This window comes from Haemaphysalis longicornis, unplaced genomic scaffold (assembly GCF_048455015.1).
Source record: "Haemaphysalis longicornis isolate Haplotype H1 unplaced genomic scaffold, Haemaphysalis longicornis Haplotype H1 scaffold_1, whole genome shotgun sequence".
In the NCBI taxonomy this organism is placed as follows: Eukaryota; Metazoa; Arthropoda; class Arachnida; order Ixodida; family Ixodidae; genus Haemaphysalis; species Haemaphysalis longicornis.
In genome coordinates this window covers 189,837,479-189,861,957 of record NW_027526203.1, presented here as the reverse complement: position 1 = coordinate 189,861,957, position 24,479 = coordinate 189,837,479, and the positions used below count along the sequence as shown (strand labels likewise).

General features: G+C 47.2%; 2 protein-coding genes across 3 annotated transcripts in view; both read left to right on the top strand.

Annotated features, from left to right (window-relative positions):
• LOC144140195 (phosphatidylcholine:ceramide cholinephosphotransferase 2-like) overlaps positions 1 to 24,479 on the top strand; it is a 301,789-nt gene that overhangs the window by 138,344 nt on the left and 138,966 nt on the right. The gene's annotated exons all lie outside the window — the stretch shown is intronic.
• On the top strand, positions 8,198 to 13,532 carry LOC144140147 (uncharacterized). Its single transcript, XM_077672283.1, has 4 exons — positions 8,198 to 8,476; positions 9,357 to 9,633; positions 12,432 to 12,651; positions 12,880 to 13,532. Exons 1-4 carry the CDS (start codon positions 8,385 to 8,387, stop codon positions 12,963 to 12,965), a joined length of 675 nt encoding a protein of 224 aa, XP_077528409.1. The 5' UTR covers positions 8,198 to 8,384; the 3' UTR covers positions 12,966 to 13,532.

Sequence of the window (24,479 nt, the reverse complement as noted above, 5' to 3'; positions counted from 1 at the left end):
CAATCATTTGCGTGTTCGTTCAAATGTACAGCCTCCCATATTTTTAATAATATCACGGGAGCGACGACCGACTGGCATGTCAGCGCCTGATCACGTTGGCCACCTGCGAAATAGGCGACTATTTCGCGAAATAGGCGACTATAAGCCCTCTCTTTGTGAGCATCGTCGGCTGCGCTGTTTTTGTGTGTGTGTGTGCGTGTGTGTGTGTGTGTGTGTGTGTGTGTGTGTGTGTGTGTGTGTGTGTGTGTGTGTGTGTGTGTGTGTGTGTGCGTGCGTGCGTGCGTGCGTGCGTGCGTGCGTGCGTGCGTGCGTGCGTGCGTGCGTGCGTGCGTGCGTGTGCGTGTGCGTGCGCGTGCGCGTGTGCGTGCGTGCGCGCGCGCGCGCGTGTGTGCGTGCGTGCGTGCGTGCGTGCGTGCGTGCGTGCGTGCGCGCGCCTCATGTACCTCTCCAACGCTCGTTCGATTTTTCTTTCGCATCGCTGCGCGGCACGTGCGTTAGGCTATGTTCAGACTACCGACTCAAAAGCCAAATATTGTGATCTATGGACGTAAAAAAAACGGCGTCACGCAGTTCGGTTGGCTGAGACGTGAAATGACGCCATTCTTTAAAGTTATTACGCAGTTGCGTCAACAGTCTGAACCCGCGGCCTTAAAAATATTTACGCTGCTAAGCTTGCTTTGGTTGCTGGCGAAACTAACGTTGGGCGAAACGGCCTGCACACATACTACGTTTGGGGTAGACTCTACCTGTTACACATATTATCTACTGGGGCAACAAATTTGAGGCATGCAAAAAGGGATATTGTATAACTGTGTTGAAGCTTTTCTTTCTGCTTCAGGTCATAGGAACAACAGCCCTGGTGTGTCGCTCTAAGGATGATTTTTGATTGTAGGGTTTAACGCGCCGACGCAACGCAGGCGATGAGGCGTGCCGTAGTGGAGGGCTCCGGATTAATTTTGACCACCTGGGGATCTTTATCGTGCGCCGAAATCTCGTACACACGGGCGTTTTTGCTTTTCGCCTCCATCAGAAAAGCGGCCGCCGCGGCCGGGAATCGAACCCGCGACCTCGTGCTCAGCAGCGCAACGCCTTAGCCACTGAGCCACCGCGGCGGGTGTCGCTCTAAGGAGAGCAGCGTAGCAGATGACGCCCTTACAACAGATAATGCTATGCGCGGGGGCGTACTCTCGCCTGTTTCGCCGGTGGACACCGTGATAAGGCGATGGCATGCCGACCGGTCGTCGCTGCCGCGATATTATTGAAAATTTGGGAGGCTGGACGCTTTCACCTTTCATTTTTATCGATTGTACACGAAGCTGCAGTGTTTACAAATCCTTTGACAATAGTGCAAGCAGTAATAATGCCTAGCAGCTAAGTAGCTAAGTTTGTGCTGTTATGCGTCTTTCGTAAGGTTACATACACACACACACAAACACCCGCACGCAGACTGACGGATGGACGGACGGACGGACGGCACTTTTTTTCGGGAACTGTTTAATTGGACGTTTCGACCCAGGTCTGGTATTCTTCAAGTTCTTCAAGAATGGTAGTCACATTCGTCCGGAACATCTAGATCACGAGGGGAGGGGAGAAGGAAGCAGAGTTACAGGCAAAGTGACTTCCGCCATTGACATCCTACCACCATCGTCATTACGGGCAAGCTGACGCACACATACACGCAAACACACACAAAAAGTGGTGGTAGAAGAGTGTTGAGCCCGTAGAACTGTAATTATAGGCAAGGACCGGGGGTGTGTAGAAAGCAGCGGGTACATGTGACCAGGCCACCAACAAAAGGGGCCGTATGGAGTATGTTAAAAACACACACCCACACACACACACACACACACACACACACACACACACACACACACACACACACACACACACACACACGCGCGCGCGCGCGCGCACGCACGCACGCACACATTAGCATTCATTGTGCAGTGCAACGGCAAGCCTTGGCTATAAATATTCCGTCCGGCGGCCCGTGTCAGAGGTCGCACGGCCTTCGTTTGCTATGCGTTAACTGCCGCCAAGCATCAGCGTTGCACGCTAACGCAGGCCTCCATGCATGCTCCCACTTTTTTAAGACGATAGCTACCCGAACGCAAAAAAATTGGTCCATCTGTCTGTACGTCTCTCAGTCACTCGGTTCATAACAAGGCCAAAAGTTGAAACAATTCTCCAACAGCGGGGTATAGGCAAACCGCTCAGAACCAGTGGCATGGGTCATGCACGTGTATGTTCACTTTATACTGCGACAACGAAAACGCCCCTGTGTCGTGATTTCGGCGCACGTTAAAGATCTCTGGGTGGTCAAAATAATCCAGAGCCCTCCACTAAGGCGCCCCTCATAACCCAGGTGTATATTTGGCGCGTGAACGTATACATCTTATGGTAGAACAGAGGGAACGTATACATCTTATGGTAGAGCAGATCTGCTTTGCAGCGTGAGACAAACGCCACGTGGGCTGCAGTGTTTGTGAAACGGAATTTCATAAGCTCCCAACTGTAACTCGTCGTCCGGCAGCAGCCAATATCGGTTCCCGTGGTTCTCAATTTAATGAAATTTCTGGATCAACGAAAGAACCTACGGCTTCCACCAGTTTCGCTGGATTGAGCTGCACCTGTATACATTTTGTTACCTTGACCTACGGTTATCTCGTTTCCTGCGCTCGCCCGCTTTGCTTTTTCTGTTTCTTTAACGTTTCCACCTACTCGGGTTGGTGGAGCGCAGCTATATAAGTCCGTGGTATATCCCCTGCGCGCCTAGAACGAGAGACAACGCGGTTGTGCGATTCTCTAGCGAAGGAGGCGAGTGATCCTGTTGGTACACGGCGGGCAATATTGGCCTAGCAGGGAAGAAAACCAAACAGAGCCCAGAGATCTTTGTGTCCCGGGCGGTGCATGGCGCCATCGGCGGCGTTGTCGTCAAATGGGGCAAGAAGGGCGGCGCGACGCCGGCTGGCCTCGCTAGCCACGACGGCGAGACGACTGCCGCCGCCGACGCCGGGGCAGATGCTTGCGCGCGTGAATGCGGCTGTCCCGCCTGGCGCCGCGCGGCGCCGGCAACGGTTTGTGGCCACGCGCCTAGCTCTTCGAGTATTGAGGGCGTGGTCACTTTTCTCCGGACAGATGCTCCAACATGTCCATCTCCCGTAGCGCCCGGTAGTGCCTGTAATAAGGCGACAGGAAAGAGGGGACAAGTGAAGGAAGGATGGGGAACGAGTGTACTCTCTCTCTCTCTCTCTCTCTCTCTCTCTCTCTCTCTCTCTCTCTCTCTCTCTCTCTCTCTCTCTCTCTCTCTCTCTCTCTCTTTGTTACAAGGTATAAACGAAAGAAGCCATATGCCCACTGAAGGGCCAATCGGCTATATATACATATTATTTCGTCTGGGTCTGCTCCCACTCTTCTATTCTTTCACTTCCGCGGTGTTTTCGAAGCCAAATCTGCACAGTGGGGCAGTGAAGTGTGAAAGGAGACCCGTGTGGTCGGCAGGAAAAGCTGCCAAACCAGAAGGGGATGCCGACCGAGGAAGTTGTAATAGTTGACGTTTTGTCTTCGTGCACACGGGTGTCGCATGAACGTGGTTCCCGTGCGGGGTCTCATTTGTTTACAAGGACATGTGGGAATGGGATTGATGTTTGTGTATTGACACATAGGGATTTTTTTTTTCTCCTTTTTGCGTATGTCGAGGCGGACGGAACTGACAGTAAGGCGAGGCGACAACGTAATAAGATAAATGAGCCGACAAAGAAGTGGAATGGGTCGCGCGTGCATTTAGGGGAGCGCTTTCAAGTAATGAATAGTAGCCGGCCGCGCTCACTAAAATGATGCGTATGCGGTCACTTTATTATTTCGGGGCGCCAAAATCTCGGGTCTTCCTGACAGGGCCGTAGCTAGAAATGTCTCTCCGAGGGGGCTATGCGTTTTCCGAAGGGAGGAGTTTTGCTGCCGAAAGGAACACTAAGTCTACTTTACGCGCTTCCTGGAAAAAAACTTCGGAAAGGGTTGAACCCCCCCCCCCCCCCCCCCCTCTTTCCTCTGTCTACGTCCCTGCTTCCGGAGCCTTTCTGAAGGAAACAGATCTTTCCAACCGTGAAAAGAGCCGCGGAGAAACGCAGGGGAACAGCACGCGAGGAGCATCCATTGGGGAATAAAGTCCGTGGGGGTAACCGTCGTAGCAAATTAAATTCAATAAAGTAGTGCAGTTGGGCAGGGCGCGCGATTCGTGGGGTGGACAACGTAAAATGGGCAGCAGAATGGACGCCAAGGGACAAAAGGTGCCCCCGCGGTGGCGCAGTGGCTGAGTCGTTGTGCTGCTGAGAGGCGGCTTCGGTCGTGACCGCAAAAGACTTTTTTTTTTTTTTGGGTAGGGCAGAAAACGCAACCGCCTGTGTGTCGGGATTTCGGCATACGTTAGAAGTGCCCAAGTAAGTGGTTTAAATAAATCCACAGACTTCACTATCGCACACCTGTTGGCCTAGGTGCAGCTTGTGGACCTTAAACCACAAAAATTTGTTGTTTTTTTTTACAAGAGTGGCTGATGACGGGGACGAGGCAAGAAATTATAAAGGGTTTCGAAGGTGAGGTAATACTGTCGGGTTGTGTATAACTGGAAAAAAAAATTTGGTGCGATGAAGAGTATATGAGAGACGGAGACGGCTCAATTTACTAAATCCTTGTGGCACCACGCGCTTATCGCGTTGCAAGTTCGACGAGTGCGGCCTTTGTCGGAAGTTCTTACCGAACGCGAAGCATAGTGCCAACTCCTGGGCCTATTTCAATCCTGAATTATGCCAATCTATAATCGGCCGATGCCAATCAGCGGCCGCAATTATTACCCGTCCGTTGCGATTCAAGGGTGCTGTCGAGATCCCGCGCGGGGAATTAGCTTTCAGTCCTTACAATAATCGCCTTGATCTGAAAGGTTTTGTAAAAAATCTGCGCGCCCGCAAGGCAAAGAGGCCACCGTCGAGGTGTTTATTTGGGTCCGTGCTGCGTACGATAGTGTGTGTTCTGTGATCGTATACCCTCGAAGGGGCGTAGAAAAGGTACGTCGTCCCTGGCGTTCAATTAAGCACCTTATACTAATATGTACACACACCGCGTCGATACGTATACACTGCGGGTGAGCCGAGCCGGCTGGTGTGTTACTGTGTCGCCCTTCTTTGTTAGCTTTGGCAAGAAGGAAAGCCGCGGTACGTGTTCCCCAACTTGTCTGCTATTACGCGTCTCCGCCCGCTATGGTCGTATGCCACGTCTACTCCCCCCCCCCCCCCCCCTCCCCCTCTACACATCCCCATTTTCTACTCTTGTTTCGCCGATACCAGTCTCGTACGCGGCAGGCGTAATGGATCGTGGTAATAGGGAAAGTGCGAGTCATCCGGCCAGGTATATGGAGTCCCCCCTACCCCCTCCCCCCTTCTTTCCGCATTTTTTTTATTTGTCCGAAGCGGCACATCACTAAGGCCGATTGAGGCTCAGTCTGGTACCGATATTTTCGTGTGCTTTTGGTGCTAATAAAAATGGTTACAAGCACCCATGTATGATCAATGGTAAAAGATGAAACGAGACGAAATAACCCCAACGAAACTAGGGACCCTTACAAAAATGGGTTCTGAATTTCTGTTGACGTTTCATTGAGTTCTCATTGATTCAACGGAAAATCAACAGAAACTCAATGTTCATTGAGTTTACACATTGAGAACACAACGGAATTTTCGTTGTGGTCCGCACAATGATTTTTCTATTGTGGAGTTCTTGTTGACTTTTTGTTGTATTTTCAGTGACCCATGGTGATTATTTGTGAAACTCAACGTTCATTGAGTTTACACATTGAGAACACAACGGAATTTTCGTTGTTGTCCGCACAATGATTTTTCTATTGTGGAGTTCTTGTTGACTTTTTGTTGTATTTTCAGTGACTCATGGTGATTATTTGTGAAACTCAATGTTCATTGAGTTTACACATTGAGAACACAACGGAATTTTCGTTGTGGTCCGCACAATGATTTTTCTATTGTGGAGTTCTTGTTGACTTTTTGTTGTATTTTCAGTGACTCATGGTGATTATTTGTGGGCAAGTCATCAGCAACTGATGCCAAATACTATCTGCATGCTTCTTCGACATGGACAGCCACGTGCACTAAAACTTTAATACCCACTGTCCTGGATGTATGAGCCTAATTAGGCAGCATCTTAGCATATTTTTGTGCAGTGTGAGTGTATTAAATAAGTTGCATTTTTCAAGGAAGTTGCATTTTGTACAGGTAGCCAGCTTTCACAATGCAACTCTCAGCGCTTTCTTGTACATATGGCAACATATCCATACGACATGCATGATATCATAACGATTTCGAGATGTCTTCAAAAGATTTCAACGAAAATCACATAACTTTTACGGCATGTTGTCGACACCTTATGAATTCAACGACATTTCGTTGTCCTCAACATCATGAAGGTCCAATATCGCAAAGATTTCAACGACTTGTCGAATAAGTATAACGACATGTCTTTAATGATAAGGACTTCTACTAGATGTCGATATACTGCAAGATTATAAAGGTCTGATATCGTAAAGAGTCAAACAACATGTCGAAGATCAACAACATGTTCATGATATAAAGATTTCAACGATGAGTCCTAGACGTTCTGCAACATGTCTTCAAGGTATTCTTACAACATGTCACATATCGCACAAATCAGCGCGTCATGTCTGATGCTTTGTGTAACATCTCGCAGACAATATATGTTCTGCCTTGTCAGCATTGGAAGCATACAAAGTACAAGATACAGCACAAGGTAAAGTACAGTACAAACTCTGATAACTTGCACTTTCAGTGTGATCGAACAAAATTCAAATTCTTGTTTATACTGTTGTTTTATCAATGTTTCTAGAGTGCATATTTCAATTTCAGCCATTCAGTTAACCCATAAAATTCACTTGTCCATACTACAAAATATCCGCTGCTTCACCATTAGCTAAAAATTTGTCTCCAGATATCATTAAACAGCAGCGTCTATATCTGGTATAGACGCTAGACGAAAACGTTTGCGTTCTGATTTTTCTCTTCTAGACGGACGATAGCATAACGACAACGATGTCAAGATATGCTTTGACTCATACCACGGCAAGCACAATCGTTTGTTGCTGAAGCCTCGGTTGCTCTTCGTCAACAACAAACTGAATCGGCCGGACAGTTTTTTTCGATTGCGTGTTTCCATTTCTGCGCAGGCCGGCGGGGGCGGCCCATGTTACATCTTTTTCGCTCGTCGCTGCCGCCCACAGTACCTGTTTGCTGCACTTATTACGTCGCCGCCACCACATGCTTCGGTCTCTTTAATATTGCCTTGCATTATCGCCAACTTGTTACAAACTCAGGGGTTTTCGCTGCTGTATGCGCCTGACATGCCAGGAGTGACATCGCGTGTAGTTTTAGCGCGATGTTGCTTGTCTGCAAGATCGGTGCTTGACAAACAAGCGTTACCAACGCCACAACGGCCACAATTCCAACGGCGCATGCCATTTCCTTCGTGGCTACCGTGGCTTGCGAAGAAAAGATCGCGGGTGACCTGCGATAGCTTTGCTTGAGTCAAATAAGGGAGCTCCGGCTCAATCGCTCGGAGTACTAACAATGTGACCTCGTCTGCAAGATCGGTGCGTGAGAAACAAGCGTTAGAACTGCCAGAATTCCAAAAATGCAGCATTGACTAGACACAAACGACAATTTTCATTGCCGGCTTACGTAGTTATACAATCATTTTAGACATTGGCTGAAGTCCCGCGTGTATGGCCGAGTGGTTACGTCTTCGATTACTGTTTTGAGGGTCCGTAGTTCGAATCCTCGTCGGATGCTTTTTTTTTTTTTTTTTTTCCCTATGAAGGTTTTATTACCTCTTCTTTTTTAAAACCATAGTAAGCGCCTGTTCCTTGCTTTCAATCACACCGCCGTTTGCCACCCTCTTCCTAAACCCAAAGTAGTTCGTTTTCTCGCACCTCCTCTGTAGCGAAACCCGCCGTGAAAACAAAACCAAAACTAACTTTAAAACCTTTACAATTTAAGTATATATGTCAGTTAGTTTACTGTTATTCGCTTTTGCGTTTAAAAACCTCAAATTCAAGTTATAAACACTTTTAATACTTTAAAAGCAGGAAGTTAATTACCAATTACACAATTTTCGTCAAACACAGAAATGCTGCTATTGCAGTCTGGCAACTATCACTCCCTTTTTGTGTGTTTGTTTATGGAGTTGGTTTTGTGCGGAGTGGTAGCTGGGGCGATTTGTTCAGTTTTATCTATTTCAAGCTTAAATCATAGTTATAAAAGCTTTATAGGGTGACGATCATCGCCTCAACGATCATCGCGCGTCAAAGGTGGATGACATTGCGTCCGAACAAAGTGTCGGTGTCCTTGAAGGGCAAGACGAGCGTGAAGAAGGATTTTAGGCGGGAAACGTCGTTTCTGCTGGGGTGAGTACGCATTTTTTTGTTTTTCTGTTCTTGTTCGGAACGAGTTCTGGTGCTTATGGGTCAGTTATTCGGTAGACCCCCATCTCATTTGCTCTCAGAGCCTATGCGATATAGCATACTTGTTTGGCGCCTTGGATTTACCAGTCTACCGTTTCCGCAGCCGTCAGCATCAATTTACGCTGAAGCTAGACCTTTGTTGCGATGCTCGCGCTGTAGAACGCGGCAGCTAATTATTTGACATCACGCAAGGCTCTTAAACACCGGGGCGTTTGTTTGTTATGTGTCTCTCAAACAGTGCCTTTGCGGCGACTGTTAATTCCGTGCAGTGCGCTTCGCAGCTATTACGCTCGCGAGACCGGCTGCCGCCGTCGCGACCCGTCTCGTGGTCTTCGGGCCGCGATATGCGTCGTGGTATGCGTGCCGTACTCGTGAAGCTCACATTCACATACGTGGAAATTGAAGGTGAAATGCGCGCGCGTGGTCTCGCAGGGGCGCCTGCCCACTCAACTCTATTTATATTGGTGAATCGAACTTGCAAAGGCAAGCTAGGCATTGAAATGGAGGAGCCTCAACTAGTACACACCAGTTCCGATTGAAAGCTAGCGATGCATATGGGCTGCTAGCAAGCGTTCCATGCAAATTAGCATAGCAGTGAGCTTTGCATATATCAGGCATACCCCACTCACAGAACCTGCGTGCCTAATAAATACATTACTCTGACCTAAATTTCAGTTTGGGTGTTGCGGGAATGTTCTTATTAGGGCCTTGGAGGTTACTCATTAACGATTAATAATCTGCTTAATGTAAGCATTCGTGGTTTGTGTGTGCTTTTCTTGTATTTCATCAAGTGCCACCACACTCACAGATTATGCACTTTCAGGTGCTGCTGCTGGCTGTCCGGGTTGGCTGGCTGGCTTTCAGTCCAGTTTCAAAGGCTTTGCCAGGGCCCTCCGTGGCCAACTGACACTGCACCTGCTGTACCCAAGTACTGCCTGGCCTTTCCTTGGTGCTGGGTACGCTTTGCCGCCAGGAATAGTCAATCCTTCATCCATCATCTGGCCGCTTGGACCACCCGTTCAGAAGCCAGTGCATTTGCTCAACGCATCGGTCCAGGCACCGCTGCCACATCAGTGCACCCACTGATTATGTACTTTCAGGTTAGTTATTTCATGTTGGAACCTGTCATAATGTATACCTGTTAGCAGTGCTCTAGCCCCTGGTTATTTGAAAGTTTCATGAAACAGTGTTGTGCATTTTGAGTGTGTCATTGCTTAGCAGGGATATTGAAGCGAATCTGGGGCCAATGGCTAAAGTGCAAGAATAGAAATTGAACTGACTTTGAAGCAAGTATCCGTATGTAATCAAGTCAAGCAAACATTTAGGATTTTCGATATGGTTTTGAATTTGCTATACAGACTGGTGTGGAGCTACTTTCCATTTTAAGTAAGCTTACAATATTATCTACTTCAGCTCATACTGTTATTAATCACACTATACCGAAAAGTACATACCGCAGTCTGTAGATTTTGTCGGCACTTTTTTCGCAGTCTCTCATGACAGGCACTATTCTCAGTGATTGGAGGATAGCCGAGGTAGCACCAGTCTTTAAATCAGGGACGGTACTTCACCATTAAATTTTCCTAACAAGCACCATACGCAGGGAACATTTCATCCACTCTCAAGTTGCTAATTATTTATAATATCATATTCGAATATCACCACGGTTTTCACAAGAGTTACTTGAGAATTTTTCGCGTACCCAAGCTGCAGCATAAGTGTCTGATTGATTTTCGATGGCTTCCCGTCGATGAAACGGACCAAACATACCTCCAAAGAACAGAAACGTGCGATAAGGATTGAGCATGAGGGTGATTAAACAGTGCTTCCAAAAGCAGCGTACCACCGGGCTCATTCTGGCCAATTTGCCAGGCTCAAAGTCTGCGATTTAGCGCAACGACCCATTTACGGTGACACTCAAGCGACGCAGGAAATTTGTGCAGCCAATAGACTCCGCACATGCAGACAATTGTTTTGTCATGGTGCACTTCGTACGGTTCTTGCATGAGCACTTTGTGCTTACGCTGATTGTTGGTGCAGCCAGTAACGACGTAATCACGCCTGCCCGGACAAGTAGCTTCTGAACATCGCCAAGTAAAAGGCAATGATGGCAATTTTCCCAGAATTCCGAAAATAAACATCAATTGAGGATAAAAAGGTCAGGCGTCCTGCTGGCAGGACGAAACGTGGCCTCACAGGCAATGCCTGTCAGGACAAAGTGGTGTGGACTGGCCCGCCACCTTAGTGGGTTAGGAACAGAATTGATGGGCGAACGGGACACCTCTTGGAAGAATTAAACGTTCTCCTTAGGCACTGCTAAACTTGTTGCTGCTGAAATGCCAAATAAATGACACCGATTTTCGATGCCGTTCGGTGCGTCTGATATTCACGCATGGCACGGAGCAACAGCGTGGGACTCAGCGTCGTCTGCTCGCCCCGCAGTCCGAAAGAATTGGTGGCGCCCAGTGCAGGATGGAAATTCTTGTCTATCATGTCTGCTATAAAATATGCCCATGTGGTTGAGATTTCGGCGCATGTAAAGATGCGCAGGTTGTCAAAATTAATACGGAGCCCTCTACTATGGCTCACCTCACAGTCTGTGTAGCGTTGGTGCATTGAACTTGAGAATCAATCAATTATAATTTATGCTTCATCTACATTGAAAAGAAAACACTTGAAAATCTTTGTCCCCCAGGTAGAATCTCTGTCACCACCACTGTATGTAATTTTATTGCACTCTTACCTCGCAGTCGTTTCCACCCAGACCCTGTGCATAATCGCTCAGCATTGGAAGCTCAGGCGGAGGATGGTCATGCGCTCAACATACCAGAACACTGTCACTAGAGCACCTCTCAAACTCTCGTACTCCTCAAGAAGTGCGCAGCATGCCTGGGGGGGCACAGTAAAAACAGTGCCTCTTATCACACGCCACCACCACATGAAATATCGTTGCAGCTTTAAGTGCATAAATTTTCCTTATTCGAGCCACAGTCATTTGAAGCAATGAAAAAAAAAATAAGGCAATCAGCGCGCGGAGATGACACAGACAGTGCAAAATTACCTTATCTGAGCCGCTGTCCGCACCTGTCCAATTGTCACGCTGTGCTAGCATTCATCGTGCAGCCTGCTTCGTGTCTGTGGTTGTAGGAGGCGTGAACAGCGCAGTGCGGAATTTCGAACCAAAAACAATGCTGGGTATCCCTTACGACAAGGCATTCGCAAACCCACAATCCTGCAGAAAGAACACCAGCCACACAAAAAGTTCCTGCTAGCACCACGCCGCAAACCACATTTCGCGTATGACCCTCGTGCACTGCTAGCCAATGAAAAAATGAAGGAGCAAATTGGCCTAGTTGTAACTAGGGTTCACTCTTTTCAATTTAAATAATTTAAAAAATCAATAACAGTCTGCTCATTTTATTTTGCTGAATCGGGTGCTAAAAAAAGGTCAGTTTTTTATGGATAGTTGCATGAGTCAGGGCAAGGCATCGTACTGCCTACTTTGTGTGCATTACAGCCATCTGACTATTTTAGCCACAACCTTTCATCCAGATTGACCTAACAGCACCCAAATGGTTTTTTTTGGCCTTTCTACCACAAAGCAATACACCCACGGTGTACTGCAGTGGGCACTTGGCAAACACTTTAATGAATTCTTGAAACGCTTGTTTAAACAAGCCGAAAGCATGTTGAGGTATGCATGTTCACCCATAAAAACTAAAAATATACATTTAAATTAAATCTATTCGAAAAGAATTTTTAGTGGATCAATGCCAAAATCTGTAAATGAATTACCGTAATATTCTGAGAAATTGTTCATGGGTACTCAAACTCTTCATTGTCTCGATCCTGGAGTTCATGTTGGTTCAACTGTTTCGGTTTTATTTTCTGCTCGCAGGTTGACATTGGGGGCGGTGTGCTAATTGAGAAGGGGTACCTGGATCAGCTGGTGCATGCGTGTGCGAGTGGCCCTGGCAAATTTGCCAGGGCTCTTTTGCGCCATGTCTTCACTCCGGAGGAGCTCAAGGGGAAAACTCTCTTTGGAGGGAAAGGCAAAGCCCAGGGCGACACTCCTACAAAGCCAGGGTTGGACCCCGTGCGGGTGAAGGCTGTGGTCGGTGAGTGCACATGATTTGCATTTAGAGTGCCAAGAACAAAGCTGTCATCTTTGTCAACTTGTAGCTAATCACCCGTTTTTCTTCATGTGCACAGTGAGATCAGTGCATCCCTTTTATGCTTTTTGGGAAAGTGTCTATTTTTGCACACTTTTATTACTAATTCTGAGAACTTGCTGAACACGTTTTCATTTTTTATAGTAAATCATAAATTCATTCTATCTCTTGCAGGCTACACGGGCCAGAAGTTTCCACGTGTGAGCGCCGGTTACATAAAAAATAACCTATCATCGCTTTTGAATCGGGAAATAAAGTAAAAAGTGCACGCTGAACACCTTGTTTTTCTTTTTGCATGTCTGCATGAGGCAGAATTTTTAGTCACATGACATGCACTACTGCCACACCATAAACTCGTGTATTGGTGGTGCGATAAAATGTAGATTCTTGTTCAACCTACAGTGATCGCAAAAACCTTTGAAAGAAATCGCAGCAGAAACACATTGAGCATTCGTGTAAAACTCAACAACATATCAACAGAAACGCATGGGGCACTCGTAAAAATCTCAACAAAATATCAACAGAAACGCATGCGGCACTCGTAAAAATCTCAACAAAATATCAACAGAAACACATTGGGCACTCATAAAAACCTCGACAAAATATCAATACGAAATTCAGTGGAGACTCAACGGAAAGGCAACAGAAACTCAATGGGAATTTGACGTAAGAAATTCAACGGAAAATCAATGAAACCACGGTGGCCACTTTTCCTGAAAAACTCAACAAATCCTCAACACAATCTCAACAGAAATTCTTTGGATACTCAACAATGTTTGTTGAGTGAATTCAACAAAATTTCTTATGAAACTCAACAATCATTTTTGTAAGGGGAGAAAGCGCACAGCGATTGACTTCGAACCCCTTGGTAGCTGGCATCAGTACATTGCCCCTTCTGATGGCAAACGCGCGCTGTGTGGAGCCATCCGTCCTTACGGTGATATGGATGCCGGCAGCGATGTTCCGTACTGCGGCGAAAAAATCCCGTTTCTAGATACAGAAGTTCCCTATATTTGCCCCTTGGGTTTCTTTAAAAAAAAAATCCTGTGCGTATGCCTAACTAGCATCTCCCCAACTAGCCTGCCTAACAGCATCGCGGATTCCGCAAAACTATGCCTTTACGACCATCACAGAAAAAGGTTAATGACTGCTGTTTTTTAATGGATCGTCTACATAGGTTTATTTAGTGCACCAATTAATGGACCAGTGATGCGGCAAAGAGCCTCGCAAAGTTGGTGACGTGTGCTTTTCTTGACCGAATCGCATTCGCGACTATACGCTGGCACGCGCTCATGCATCAATGCAAAGAAAAAAAAAAGAAAACTTCAGAATTCCCATTCCGTTGACAGTGACTCACCAGTGAAGCTGTGTGAGGTGATTGAAGGGGTAGATCAATTTTCTTTTAATTCTGAAGTAACGAGTACAAAGGCACCAGTAAAAGGGACGAGCCACTACAAATTAGCTTATTTCCAAAAAATGTCATGGCATATCAATGCCGGAACACCACAGGCGCGCCTGCGCACTCGCCGTCCGAAAACCAGCTACATGTTCTGCTACTGCTCACCGCATGAAAGCAGCATGGACTCGCTTTCCCGCAAACACACTGGCACTTGGCTGACGAAGTCTGGGACCGTCTTTCTTACGTGAAAAGCCTCCAAAAGTTCGCGTGCCACAGTTTCTCTGCTGCACACCAACACCGTGAGTGAGGATTTTATGCTATAATGCGGTGAACAGTAGCAGGACATGTGGTTGGTTTCCGGATGGTGTGTGCGCAGGCGCGCCTGTGGTGTTCCGGCATTTATATGCCATGACATTTTTTTTCGAAATAGTAAGCTAGTCGGTAGGGAGCGTTCGTCCCTTTTACTGGTGTCTCTTCATCCTCGTCCATTTGCGCTCTAGATATGTTAAGCCATGAACCAACACGTCCAGCATACATTCTATCTTGAGTTCTTTTACCTTTTTTTTTTTCAACTACGACTCATATTTTCTTTTCAATATATTATGCACAGGGGGGATTAAAAGAAATACGAACAACGGAGCGCACAGCCTCCGACGCATGCTGCACCGTCTGGCTGCAAAGTCAGTAAACTGCGCGCATGCGCACTTCTTTGATAGCGTGTGAGAGTGTGGCCTACATTTATGGGAAAGGCTTGATCAAGAAACGACCCCGGTCGTTTATTTTGAGGCGCCTTTTCACGATGCGTCGCCACTGAGCGGGATGATCGTTGAACGGCATCATGCTGTCTGCAATCAGCCTGCTGCGCGCTTGGCTCCCGAATGTAGTAGATAACAGGATGCTCAGTGGCGACAGAGCATAGAAAGGCGCATCAAAATAAATTACCGGCGTCGCTTCATTATCAAGCATTTCCCCTAAACGTAGGCCGCACTCTCAAACGCTTTTAAAGAACTGATTGATTTTGATTTGATTGATTGTAGGGTTTAACGCGCCGACGCAACGCAGGCGATGAGGCGCGCCGTAGTGGAGGGCTCCGGATTAATTTTGACCACCTGGGGATCTTTAACGTGCGCCGAAATCTCGTACACACGGGCGTTTTTGCTTTTCGCCTCCATCAGAAAAGCGGCCGCCGCGGCCGGGAATCGAACCCGCGACCTCGTGCTCAGCAGCGCAACGCCTAGCCACTGAGCTTTTAAAGAACTACGCATGCGCGCAGTTTACTGACAGTGCAGCCAGGCGGTGCGGCATGCGTCGGAAGCTGTGCGCTCCGTTGTTCGTATTTCTTTTAATCCCCCCTGAACACTGGAAGTGAAGGCCCTGTGTCTGTCCTTTCCCTGCTTTTTTTTTCTTTTATCACAAGTTTCTTAAAAGGAGTACTGAAACCAATTTTTGGCGTTAATATTATAGCACAGTTCGCTTCCTTTACTCAACAGAATACCCTGGCTGAAATATGAGCGGCCTGCGACGCGAAGAACATACTTCAATGGGATCTCATTTATCGCGCCTGGCGGAGCAGCGCGCGGAGCTGCACTCAGCAAATGGACATCAGCGTGACATCACTCCGTGAAAGGAAAAAGAAGTGACGCGCACAGCGCTTGTCAAAAACTCGTGACGTAACTTCACGCGCGCGGTGGCGCGGCCCCACGAGCGGCGAGCGGGCGCCGGCGCATTCACAAACGGGTGCACGTAGCCAGAGCTACAGGCATAACCGCTGCCCAGAAAGGCACTGTTGGCAAAAATAAAGTTCCACACACGGGAAAGGAAGCGATAATATAGCCCGAAATCGCAATAGAAGTCGCCATCAGGACTTTTATTGAAAGCGGTCATCGAATTTCCGTCGCAGTGGTAGGCCTAGCACCTTCAGGCAGCTCAGCCGTTCAGCTCCGCCGGCGGCGCGGTCGAAACAACACCCCGCCGGCCTCCGCAGTGTTTTCACGTCCGCACAAAGCGGTGAGGTCATGCCCGGATTCTGTCATATGCGCCCTTCGGGATGAAAGCGCGGGAATTTGAAACAAACGATTTTCAGGCCGTTCAATGTAATTAATTATCGCGCGCTGAAGTATTTAAAGCGATGTGTCGGCTTCGCCAGACCAATAAGCATCGATAAAAGCAATAAAAGTGGAACATGAAATTTTCGTGTCAGTACTCCTTTAATGGCACCTTGCTTGGATGAATGAATACTTTGGAAATGAAGGAGCGCCTTTTATAGGAAAACCGAAAATAACTTCGAGCAGGTGGTTGATAAAATGCCGGGTATAAATATCTCTTGAGTGCAAGTTCACGCGCGGAAAGATAATAAACAACGTAAGAAGCGTTGGTAGCGGGAACGGTCGACATTCATAATGACAGACGCGCAAGCGCAAAAGTATATATATATATATATATATATATATATATATATATATATATATATATATATATATATATATATATATATATATATATATATATATATATTTATATATATATATATATATATATATATATATATATATATATATATATATATATATATATATATATATATATATATATATATATATATATATATATATATATATATATTTCCCTTCGGTAGGAGGGAAACATATAAAAGAAGCTAGCACTGATAGTGTGCCCCATATTTCATCCCATCCTCGCCTGCAATATATCGTCGCGACACTGTGTTCGGCGGGGACGGGAGGCCTTGTCGCGAGCAACAAATGAAGTTAATGATTCGCGCATTATCAGCTTAGGAACCCCCCGTACCCCGTGCAGTCCTGTTTCTGGTGTACATCCGCGCGTGTGTGTCGATATGTCCTTATCTCTCGGCTCATTACTGGCCATCCTCGTGTTTTTCCTGAGCACCACCTCTCCCACCCCCACCTCCCTCTTCCGCTTAGTTCGCGTGCGTCTGTGTTGTCCCGTGCACGTAGCGCACGTATATGAAGGCCCCAACATTACCACCTAGAACTGCAGCGTCGATATAACCCTGTGTCATCAGCCTCTTTATGTTCACTGCGCGATGAAGGCCCTTTCTCATTGACTTCCAACTTTTCCTACTACTCTGCGCTGTTTGAATCCATTCGTTGCCACCGCATTTACTTACACCTGCATCGAGTTTTCGGTCCTCTCAAGTCCCGTCTCTCGCTAGACAGCCACTCTGTCACCCTGGTGGAGCACCGGTTGTCACTTACGCGCATTTCATTGCATGTCCACCCTAGCTCAATTTATTCTCTTAATTTGTGCTACAATGTATTCCATCCTAATCTGCTCCCCAATCCAAGACGCTCGTCTCATGAATCTGTAAGCGAAGCTGCTACTTTTCGTTTTTCCATGGCTCATTGGGCTGACCTAAGTGTTGCTTCGAGTTGCTTAGTAAGTTTCCAAGTTTGTGCGCCGGAAGTCATCAGCGGGAGCAAGCATTGGTTGTGTACCTTTCATTTGAATGACAGGGTTAGCCTGCTGTTCATTACTAAGTACACAGTACTAACCGAATGGTATCCCGCGCCAAGTAATTCTGCGCCTAATATCCATCTCGTGGTTCGGATCGGCACTCGCGACTTGCCCGGAACAGTTATATTCACCCACCTCTTCTAGTATTTCATGGTCCAGGCTGAAAGGGGAGCGTCCTGCGTGTCTATTTAATGTTACTTTCGTCTTGCCCGTACCTTGTCTTTAATCCTAGGGGAAGGCTATCGAGTACAGTTTCCGAAGCACTCCTTGAGAGTCATCTCCCCAATCAGTGAACAAGACGATGCCATCCGCAAATATTAGGTGGCTAAAATATGATATATATATATTTTTTTCTTTTTTTCGTATCCCTGACTTCTCCCAATCGATATTCTGAAATATCCTCTCTAGGCATGCTGTAAATAATTTCGGTGAGGCCTTGTCTGACGCCCTTCATAATAGGGGACTTCCCACTTTTTTTATGAAGCGTCATCGTGCTGGTACATCCCTTGCATATGTCCTGCAGGACCCATATGTACAGGCATAGACAAATAAAATGCTAACACGAAAATATGAACCAGAACACGCAAAACTGAAAGATACTGTTCGAGGAGGTCCCATAATGGTGCAGTATTGGTACATTTGGAAAGCCACATTTCCCGGCTTTGTTACTGTGATTAAGCCAAGCGTCAATTTGACTTGCATGGAAAGAAGTCGCGCTATTTGCGTGTTCTGGTTCAAATTTTTGTGAGCGCGTTTCATTTGTATATGACTGTACGTCTTTTCTACTCTCTGTTCTCTCAGTGCTTCTCTAACTGAAGGGTTTATAGTGAATCAGAAGCATTTTCATGATCTGTAAATGTCATATTAGGAGGTTTAATTATTACACTGCGCTGATTTGGCATCACCAGGTTAATGATATGAATGTGGTCCACTGTTGAGTACCCTTTCCTAAATCCGGCTTGTTATTTCGGTTTTTCGAAATCTGGAGTGTTTCTTATGCGTTTATCTAACATCTTGTTAAAGAGCTTGTATGCGACGAAGTGTAGGCTGATATGTCGGTAGTTCGTAGCCCTCGATTCTTGCAAATTAAAATTACCTTGACATTTTTTCTAGGAAAGTGCTATCTTCAAAGGCCGGAGGCATTGTGACAATAATTTTGCCATCGTTCTGAGTACAACACCGTCACCCTCTTTTAGTAGATTATGGTTACTCTGCGGTCCCCTGCGGTGTTGATTCACTTCACTCCCTTGAGCGCCTTTTCCATCTCATCTTTTGTTGCTGCTGGAACCTTGTGAACCAAGCTAGTCCGTTCAGTACTGTTTCCTCGTCCCGTCCAACGTCGTAAACCGGCGAATTGAACGTTACCGGTGCATTGATTATCTTATCACGATTGTTTGTTACGTTACTGGTTTCATCTCTCAGTGCATTCATCCTATCTTTACCTGTAGCCACCCTTTTCTTTGTTTCCCTTAAGGTGCCGACTTTTTTATTATTTCTTCGATCCTTGCCACGTTGTAGACGCGAACCTCACTGTTCTTGATCGGCTAATCATTTTTCACATCTGTGCCGATTCGATTCGCTCTTTCGTTCCTGATCTTTCATTTTTGTTCGTTTTCAATCAGCTCCCCTGTTTTCTCAGTTAGCTTGTTGTCTGTAGTTCGTACCACAAGCTGCATGCAGCACTGTGGAGGTTACATTGTTGTCAATCGAGCCCCCGCTGAGGGGCTGAGGGCGCATAACTCACCGCGAAGGGGGTTTTAAAAGGACTTTTCCGTCTCCCCTCTCGGCCAGTGGTACCTGGCGCCTTTTCTCGCTTTCCTTCGCGGTGAGTTGGGCGCCCTCAGTGGGCGCTGAATTGACAACAATGTAGCTTGGGGTATGAACCATAGGTCCTCGCCCTGCTACGGCTACTGTTGGATCAGTATGTCTAGGTTTTCTTCTTCGATTAGGCTCACGAATTCGTTCCGAAGAGTTATTCCTAACTCCTGCACTACTCCTTTTACTAGCTTCGCCTTTTGTCTTCTGCATCTCACCAGTCTGTAATAATTGCTTTTGAACTTGCCTCAACGTCATCCAAAATACCTGGACTGGCACTTAGGATGAAGTCGATGTCATTTGTTTGTTGTTTCGCCGTTTGGGCTGTTCGATGTCCCTTTCTTGTTCATTCGTTTGCTGAAAAATGCATTCGATATATCCAGGTTATTCTCAAGGCGAACAAGTACATCCACTCGGCTATTCTGACGGCCCATTCCGAAGTTTCCCTCTGTGAGTTCGCCTGCCTGCTTCTCATTGCCGCTTCGGCATCCTGGCACTGACGCGTGTAGCTGTTAACGTAACTTTGTTGCCTGCATCCAATTAACTGAAACAGCCTTGTGAAATCCGGTTAAACTTGGCCTCACCCCTCAGCGGTCATCCTAGCTTAGCAAGAACATTGCAAGCTTAGCAAATATAACAAAACTTAGCAACACTGGAAGAAACTAGGTCGACCCCCCGCTCCGCTGTTATTTTTTATTTTTTGCAACTGAACACTTATTTCACACCGTTTCAACACCCTACCGAAAGCCAAGCGTGTTGCAGTCGGTAAACACCCTTTTCGCCACGCGACTAGAGTCTTTTTAATTTTGAAGGTTCAAGTTTGTGTTCACGTGCCAAAGCTAAACTTGGGGCATGAGGTGCACCGCATATGAAAACGAGCGATCATTGCATACGAGCAATTTTTTTTTTTGCGTTTGAAAATTTCTTGCGAGTAGAGAAGTGTATGAGGGGATGTCTTGTTCTTTACAGTGCTATTATGCATTCAAGCATGGCCTTATTCAATGAACAGCTGAACACCTTTTCCACGCCCTTTCAACACCCTAAGAAAAACCAAGGGTGTTGAAGTTGATCAACACCCTTTTTTTTACACAAAAAGGGTGTAGAGCTAGGAAAAGGGTGTTGAGATTCAAGAAAAAGGGTGTAAAGGCCTCCCAACACCCTTTTTCCACTTATGCTACACCCTTTTTGGCTAAAAGGGTGTAAAAAAGTTTAGTGTGGACTATGCGTTCGCACAGTCGCTCCGCAACTTTCTCACGCTAAACAAGTTCACTCAGTGCGCGAGCTTGCAAATACCAGATGGGGCTGTTATTCTAAGCGGTGAATTCTCTCCCGACGAATCATCTATCCTTCTTTTTATCTGCAAGTACTATCGAAGACATGTTTTAGCACTGTCTAGAGTGATGCGTATTTATTACGCGCATGTGGCCTGATAAATACCTCAGCCTCTACATGCGCATGCGGCCTGATAGAGGCTGAGGCCTCTGTCAGGCCACATGCGTCATTAGTCTCAGCCTCCTTTCGGTTTCGCCAAGAAATAAAATAAAATAACACCTAAATTTTTGGGAAAAAACGAACACGTCCGTTAATTTTAGCAAGTATTGAAGAAAATCCGGAAATCCGGATTTAAGACAGAAATCGCGCACCTAGGCTATGAGGTGCGCCGCGTTTTAGTACCACAGTATGCGTCGTGCCTGGCACTGCAGCTCCTGCACGGGCTGATGCGAGACTTCATTTACATCCGCGATTCGTACCCGCACCACAGTCGCAATGCAAGTTTGTTTGGAAGTCCAACTATGTGCATTAGCCAACCCAGCTCTGAAACGGATCACGGAAATGCTGCGGTAAGGGCTATAATAAAATCACGTCTGACTTTTGGTTCATTACTTGCTTTACAGCTCTCTTGATGTCAGCTTTCATATCCAAACTTGCCATAGCTTGTGTCACATCTTTGTATTCACCCACAGGAAAACGAGTCGTCCTCCGTCAATCATTATTAGCAAAGGGTTGGTCTTTTATGTACACCTTTCGCTGGTGGCATCTTGGTCGCTCAGGGATGTGAAGCCCCGAATTGAACACCAAGATAGGGTTTATTACACGACCAGGTAAATTTCAAGCAGGGTGCAATTATAATTGAGCATCGTACTAATAACCAGAAACGTGCGGGTTTGGCCTGCGTTGCGTGGCACATACTTATTTGGATTTGATCTTCATTAGTAGGGTGTTGATGGTGTTGACGTTGATGATGATGTGTCACGGATGACAAGACGACAGATGGATAGAGTAGGGCAAAACAACTGTTTTAATTAGGCGAACTTGTGCCCACCGAACTGAAGAAACACGAACAGGGAGGCCGCCGTCGAGCAAGAGAGAGCGCTCTTCCACTGCGAACGCGTTCCTCGTCGATTGCTCCCACGTGCGTCCGCGAGCTGTGCGCTGGACGCCACTCGGCACACTTGCGCGTCCTACCCGGCGCAGAATCTTCTCGAACGCGGTCGCATGACGCGGCGCTGTTCCGGTGGTCGCTGGCACTCCCTGCTCTTACTAAAAATGGAACGCTTTGTCGGAGCGTGTGGCACTATCCCCCCCTCAGAAAAGCTGCATCGTCCCGATGCTGCCTAGGGCAAAAAAAAATCACACAACAAAGCGTTCAATACACTCACTGCACTAGCGAGAGTAGTACGGTTTCAGCCGCACAACGTGCACCACCTCCGGACGAAGCGGCCGCCTGTTGGAGGACGCTTGAGTGTCGTCGGGTAATACTTCGTAGGTCAATTCACTGACACGGCGCGTTATTTTGTATGGACCAAAATAGCGTTTCAAGAGCTTTTCGCTGAGGCCGCGGCGTCTTATCGGTGTCCATATCCATACTTTGTCACCAGGGTTGAACCGTACGTCTCGACGGCGGAGATTGTACCGATGGGAATCGGTGCGCTGCTGGTCGCATATTCGAGTTCTTGCTAGTTGACGGGCTTCTTCAGCACGCTGGCACACGAGTTGGCAATCGACGTCTGTGATTGCGTCCTGTTGGTGAGGCAACATGGCATCCAGCATGGTAGTTACCTTTCTACCGTGAACAAGTTGAAATGGTGACGTTCCGGTAGTTTCTTGCACGGCCGTGTTGTATGCGAAGGTTACGTACGGAAGTACATCATCCCATCTTCTGTGTTCCACGTCTACGTACATAGCGATCATGTCAGAAATCGTCTTATTTAGCCTTTCGGTTAACCCATTTGTTTGTGGGTGGTACGCAGTTGATTTGCGGTGACTAGTGCCACTTAAACGTAAGATTTCTTCGGTAAGTTGTGCCGTAAATGCTGATCCTCGGTCAGTAATGATTACCTCGGGAGCGCCGTGCCGTAGTACAATACATTCGATAAAAAACTTCGCCACTTCCGTCGCAGTTCCTGTCGGTAGGGCTTTCGACTCGGCATAGCGGCTCAGGTAATCAGTCGCTACAATAATCCACCGATTTCCTGACTCTGACCTAGGAAATGGGCCAAGTAAGTCCATTCCGATTTGTTGAAATGGCACCCTTGGCGGTGGAATCGGATGCAGAAAGCCGGCATGGCGTAAGGGCGGTGTCTTCCGTCTTTGGCACTGGTGGCAAGTCTTAGTGTACCAGCGTATGGTCTTCGCGAGTCGCGGCCAGTAGTAACTTTCTCGTACTCTTGAAAGCGTGCGCGTATAGCCGAGGTGTCCAGAGCTGGGGTCATCATGACAGGCCTCAATAATTTCTCCTCGCAGGTCACTGGGTGCAACAAGAAGCCATGATTTTCCCCCAGGTTCGAAGTTTTTCTTGTATAGGACGCCGTTCCGAATGCTCAGTGAGGGTAAAACGCGAACGAAATCAGGGGGGACTACGTTTCCTTTTCCATCCAAGTGTTCCATCACGTGCCGTAGTTCTGGGTCACGTCGCTGCCGCACTGCCATATCCGATGCGTTCACTGCTCCGAGGAAGCTCTCCTCGTCATCAGTCTTGTCCACCGGCGCTAATTCTGCGGGATTTCGTGACAGGCAGTCTGCGTCCTTGTGCCTTCGACCTGACTTGTGTGTCACCGTAATGTCAAATTCTTGCAATCGGAGGCTCCATCGAGCAAGTCGCCCAGCAGGGTCTTTCAAATTCGCCAGCCAGCACAGTGAATGATGGTCGGTGACAACTCGGAATGGGCGTCCGTACAAATATGGACGGAACTTCGTCACCGCCCACACCACCGCGAGGCACTCTTTCTCAGTCGCCGAATAATTGGTTTCGGCCCGGGAAAGCGTTCGACTTGCATACGCAATGACTTGCTCGGCCCCGTTTTGTTTCTGAACGAGGACTGCTCCAAGGCCTTTGTTACTAGCGTCGGTGTGTATTTCTGTTTCGGCGTCCTGGTCAAAATGCCCTAGCAACGGAGGCGTTTGTAGTGCTCGTTTCAGTTCGTCGAACGCTCTTTGCTGTCCTTCCTTCCACTCGAAGGCGACGCTTTCTTTTGTCAGGTAGGTAAGTGGGGCCGCTACACGAGAGAAGTTCCGGATGAAACGCCTGTAGTAAGCACACAAACCGAGGAACTGCCTGATGGTCTTCTTGTCGGTTGGAGTTGGAAAGGCAGCCACAGCGGCTGTCTTCTGTGGGTCGGGGCGAATCCCTTCACTGCAAATGATGTGCCCGAGAAACTTCAACTCCCGGTAACCGAAGCGACATTTTGTCGGTTTCAGCGTCAGACCCGCGTTCCTGATTGCCTGTAGAACTGCTCTGAGGCGCTGGAGGTGTTCGTCAAATGTGTTCGAGAAAATTACAACATCGTCAAGATAAACAAGACACGTCTGCCATTTCAGACCGGCAAGAACAGTATCCATCACCCTCTGGAAGGTGGCAGGCGCAGTGCAAAGTCCGAAAGGCATCCTTTTAAATTCATACAGGCCGTCAGGTGTAATAAACGCCGTTTTTTCTCTGTCCCGTTCGTCAACTTCGATTTGCCAATAGCCACTCTTCAGATCTACTGATGAGAAGTAACGAGCACACCGTAGTCGATCAAACGTGTCGTCCACACGGGGTAGAGGATAAACATCTTTCTTAGTTACGCGG

Bases quoted from the DNA above. Each gene is read 5' to 3' on its own strand.
- LOC144140147 (XM_077672283.1), top strand. From the start codon at position 8,385: ATGACATTGCGTCCGAACAAAGTGTCGGTGTCCTTGAAGGGCAAGACG. The intron at 9,634-12,431 runs GTTAGTTATTTC...TTCTGCTCGCAG, and splicing joins CACTGATTATGTACTTTCAG to GTTGACATTGGGGGCGGTGT. The intron at 12,652-12,879 runs GTGAGTGCACAT...TATCTCTTGCAG, and splicing joins GCGGGTGAAGGCTGTGGTCG to GCTACACGGGCCAGAAGTTT.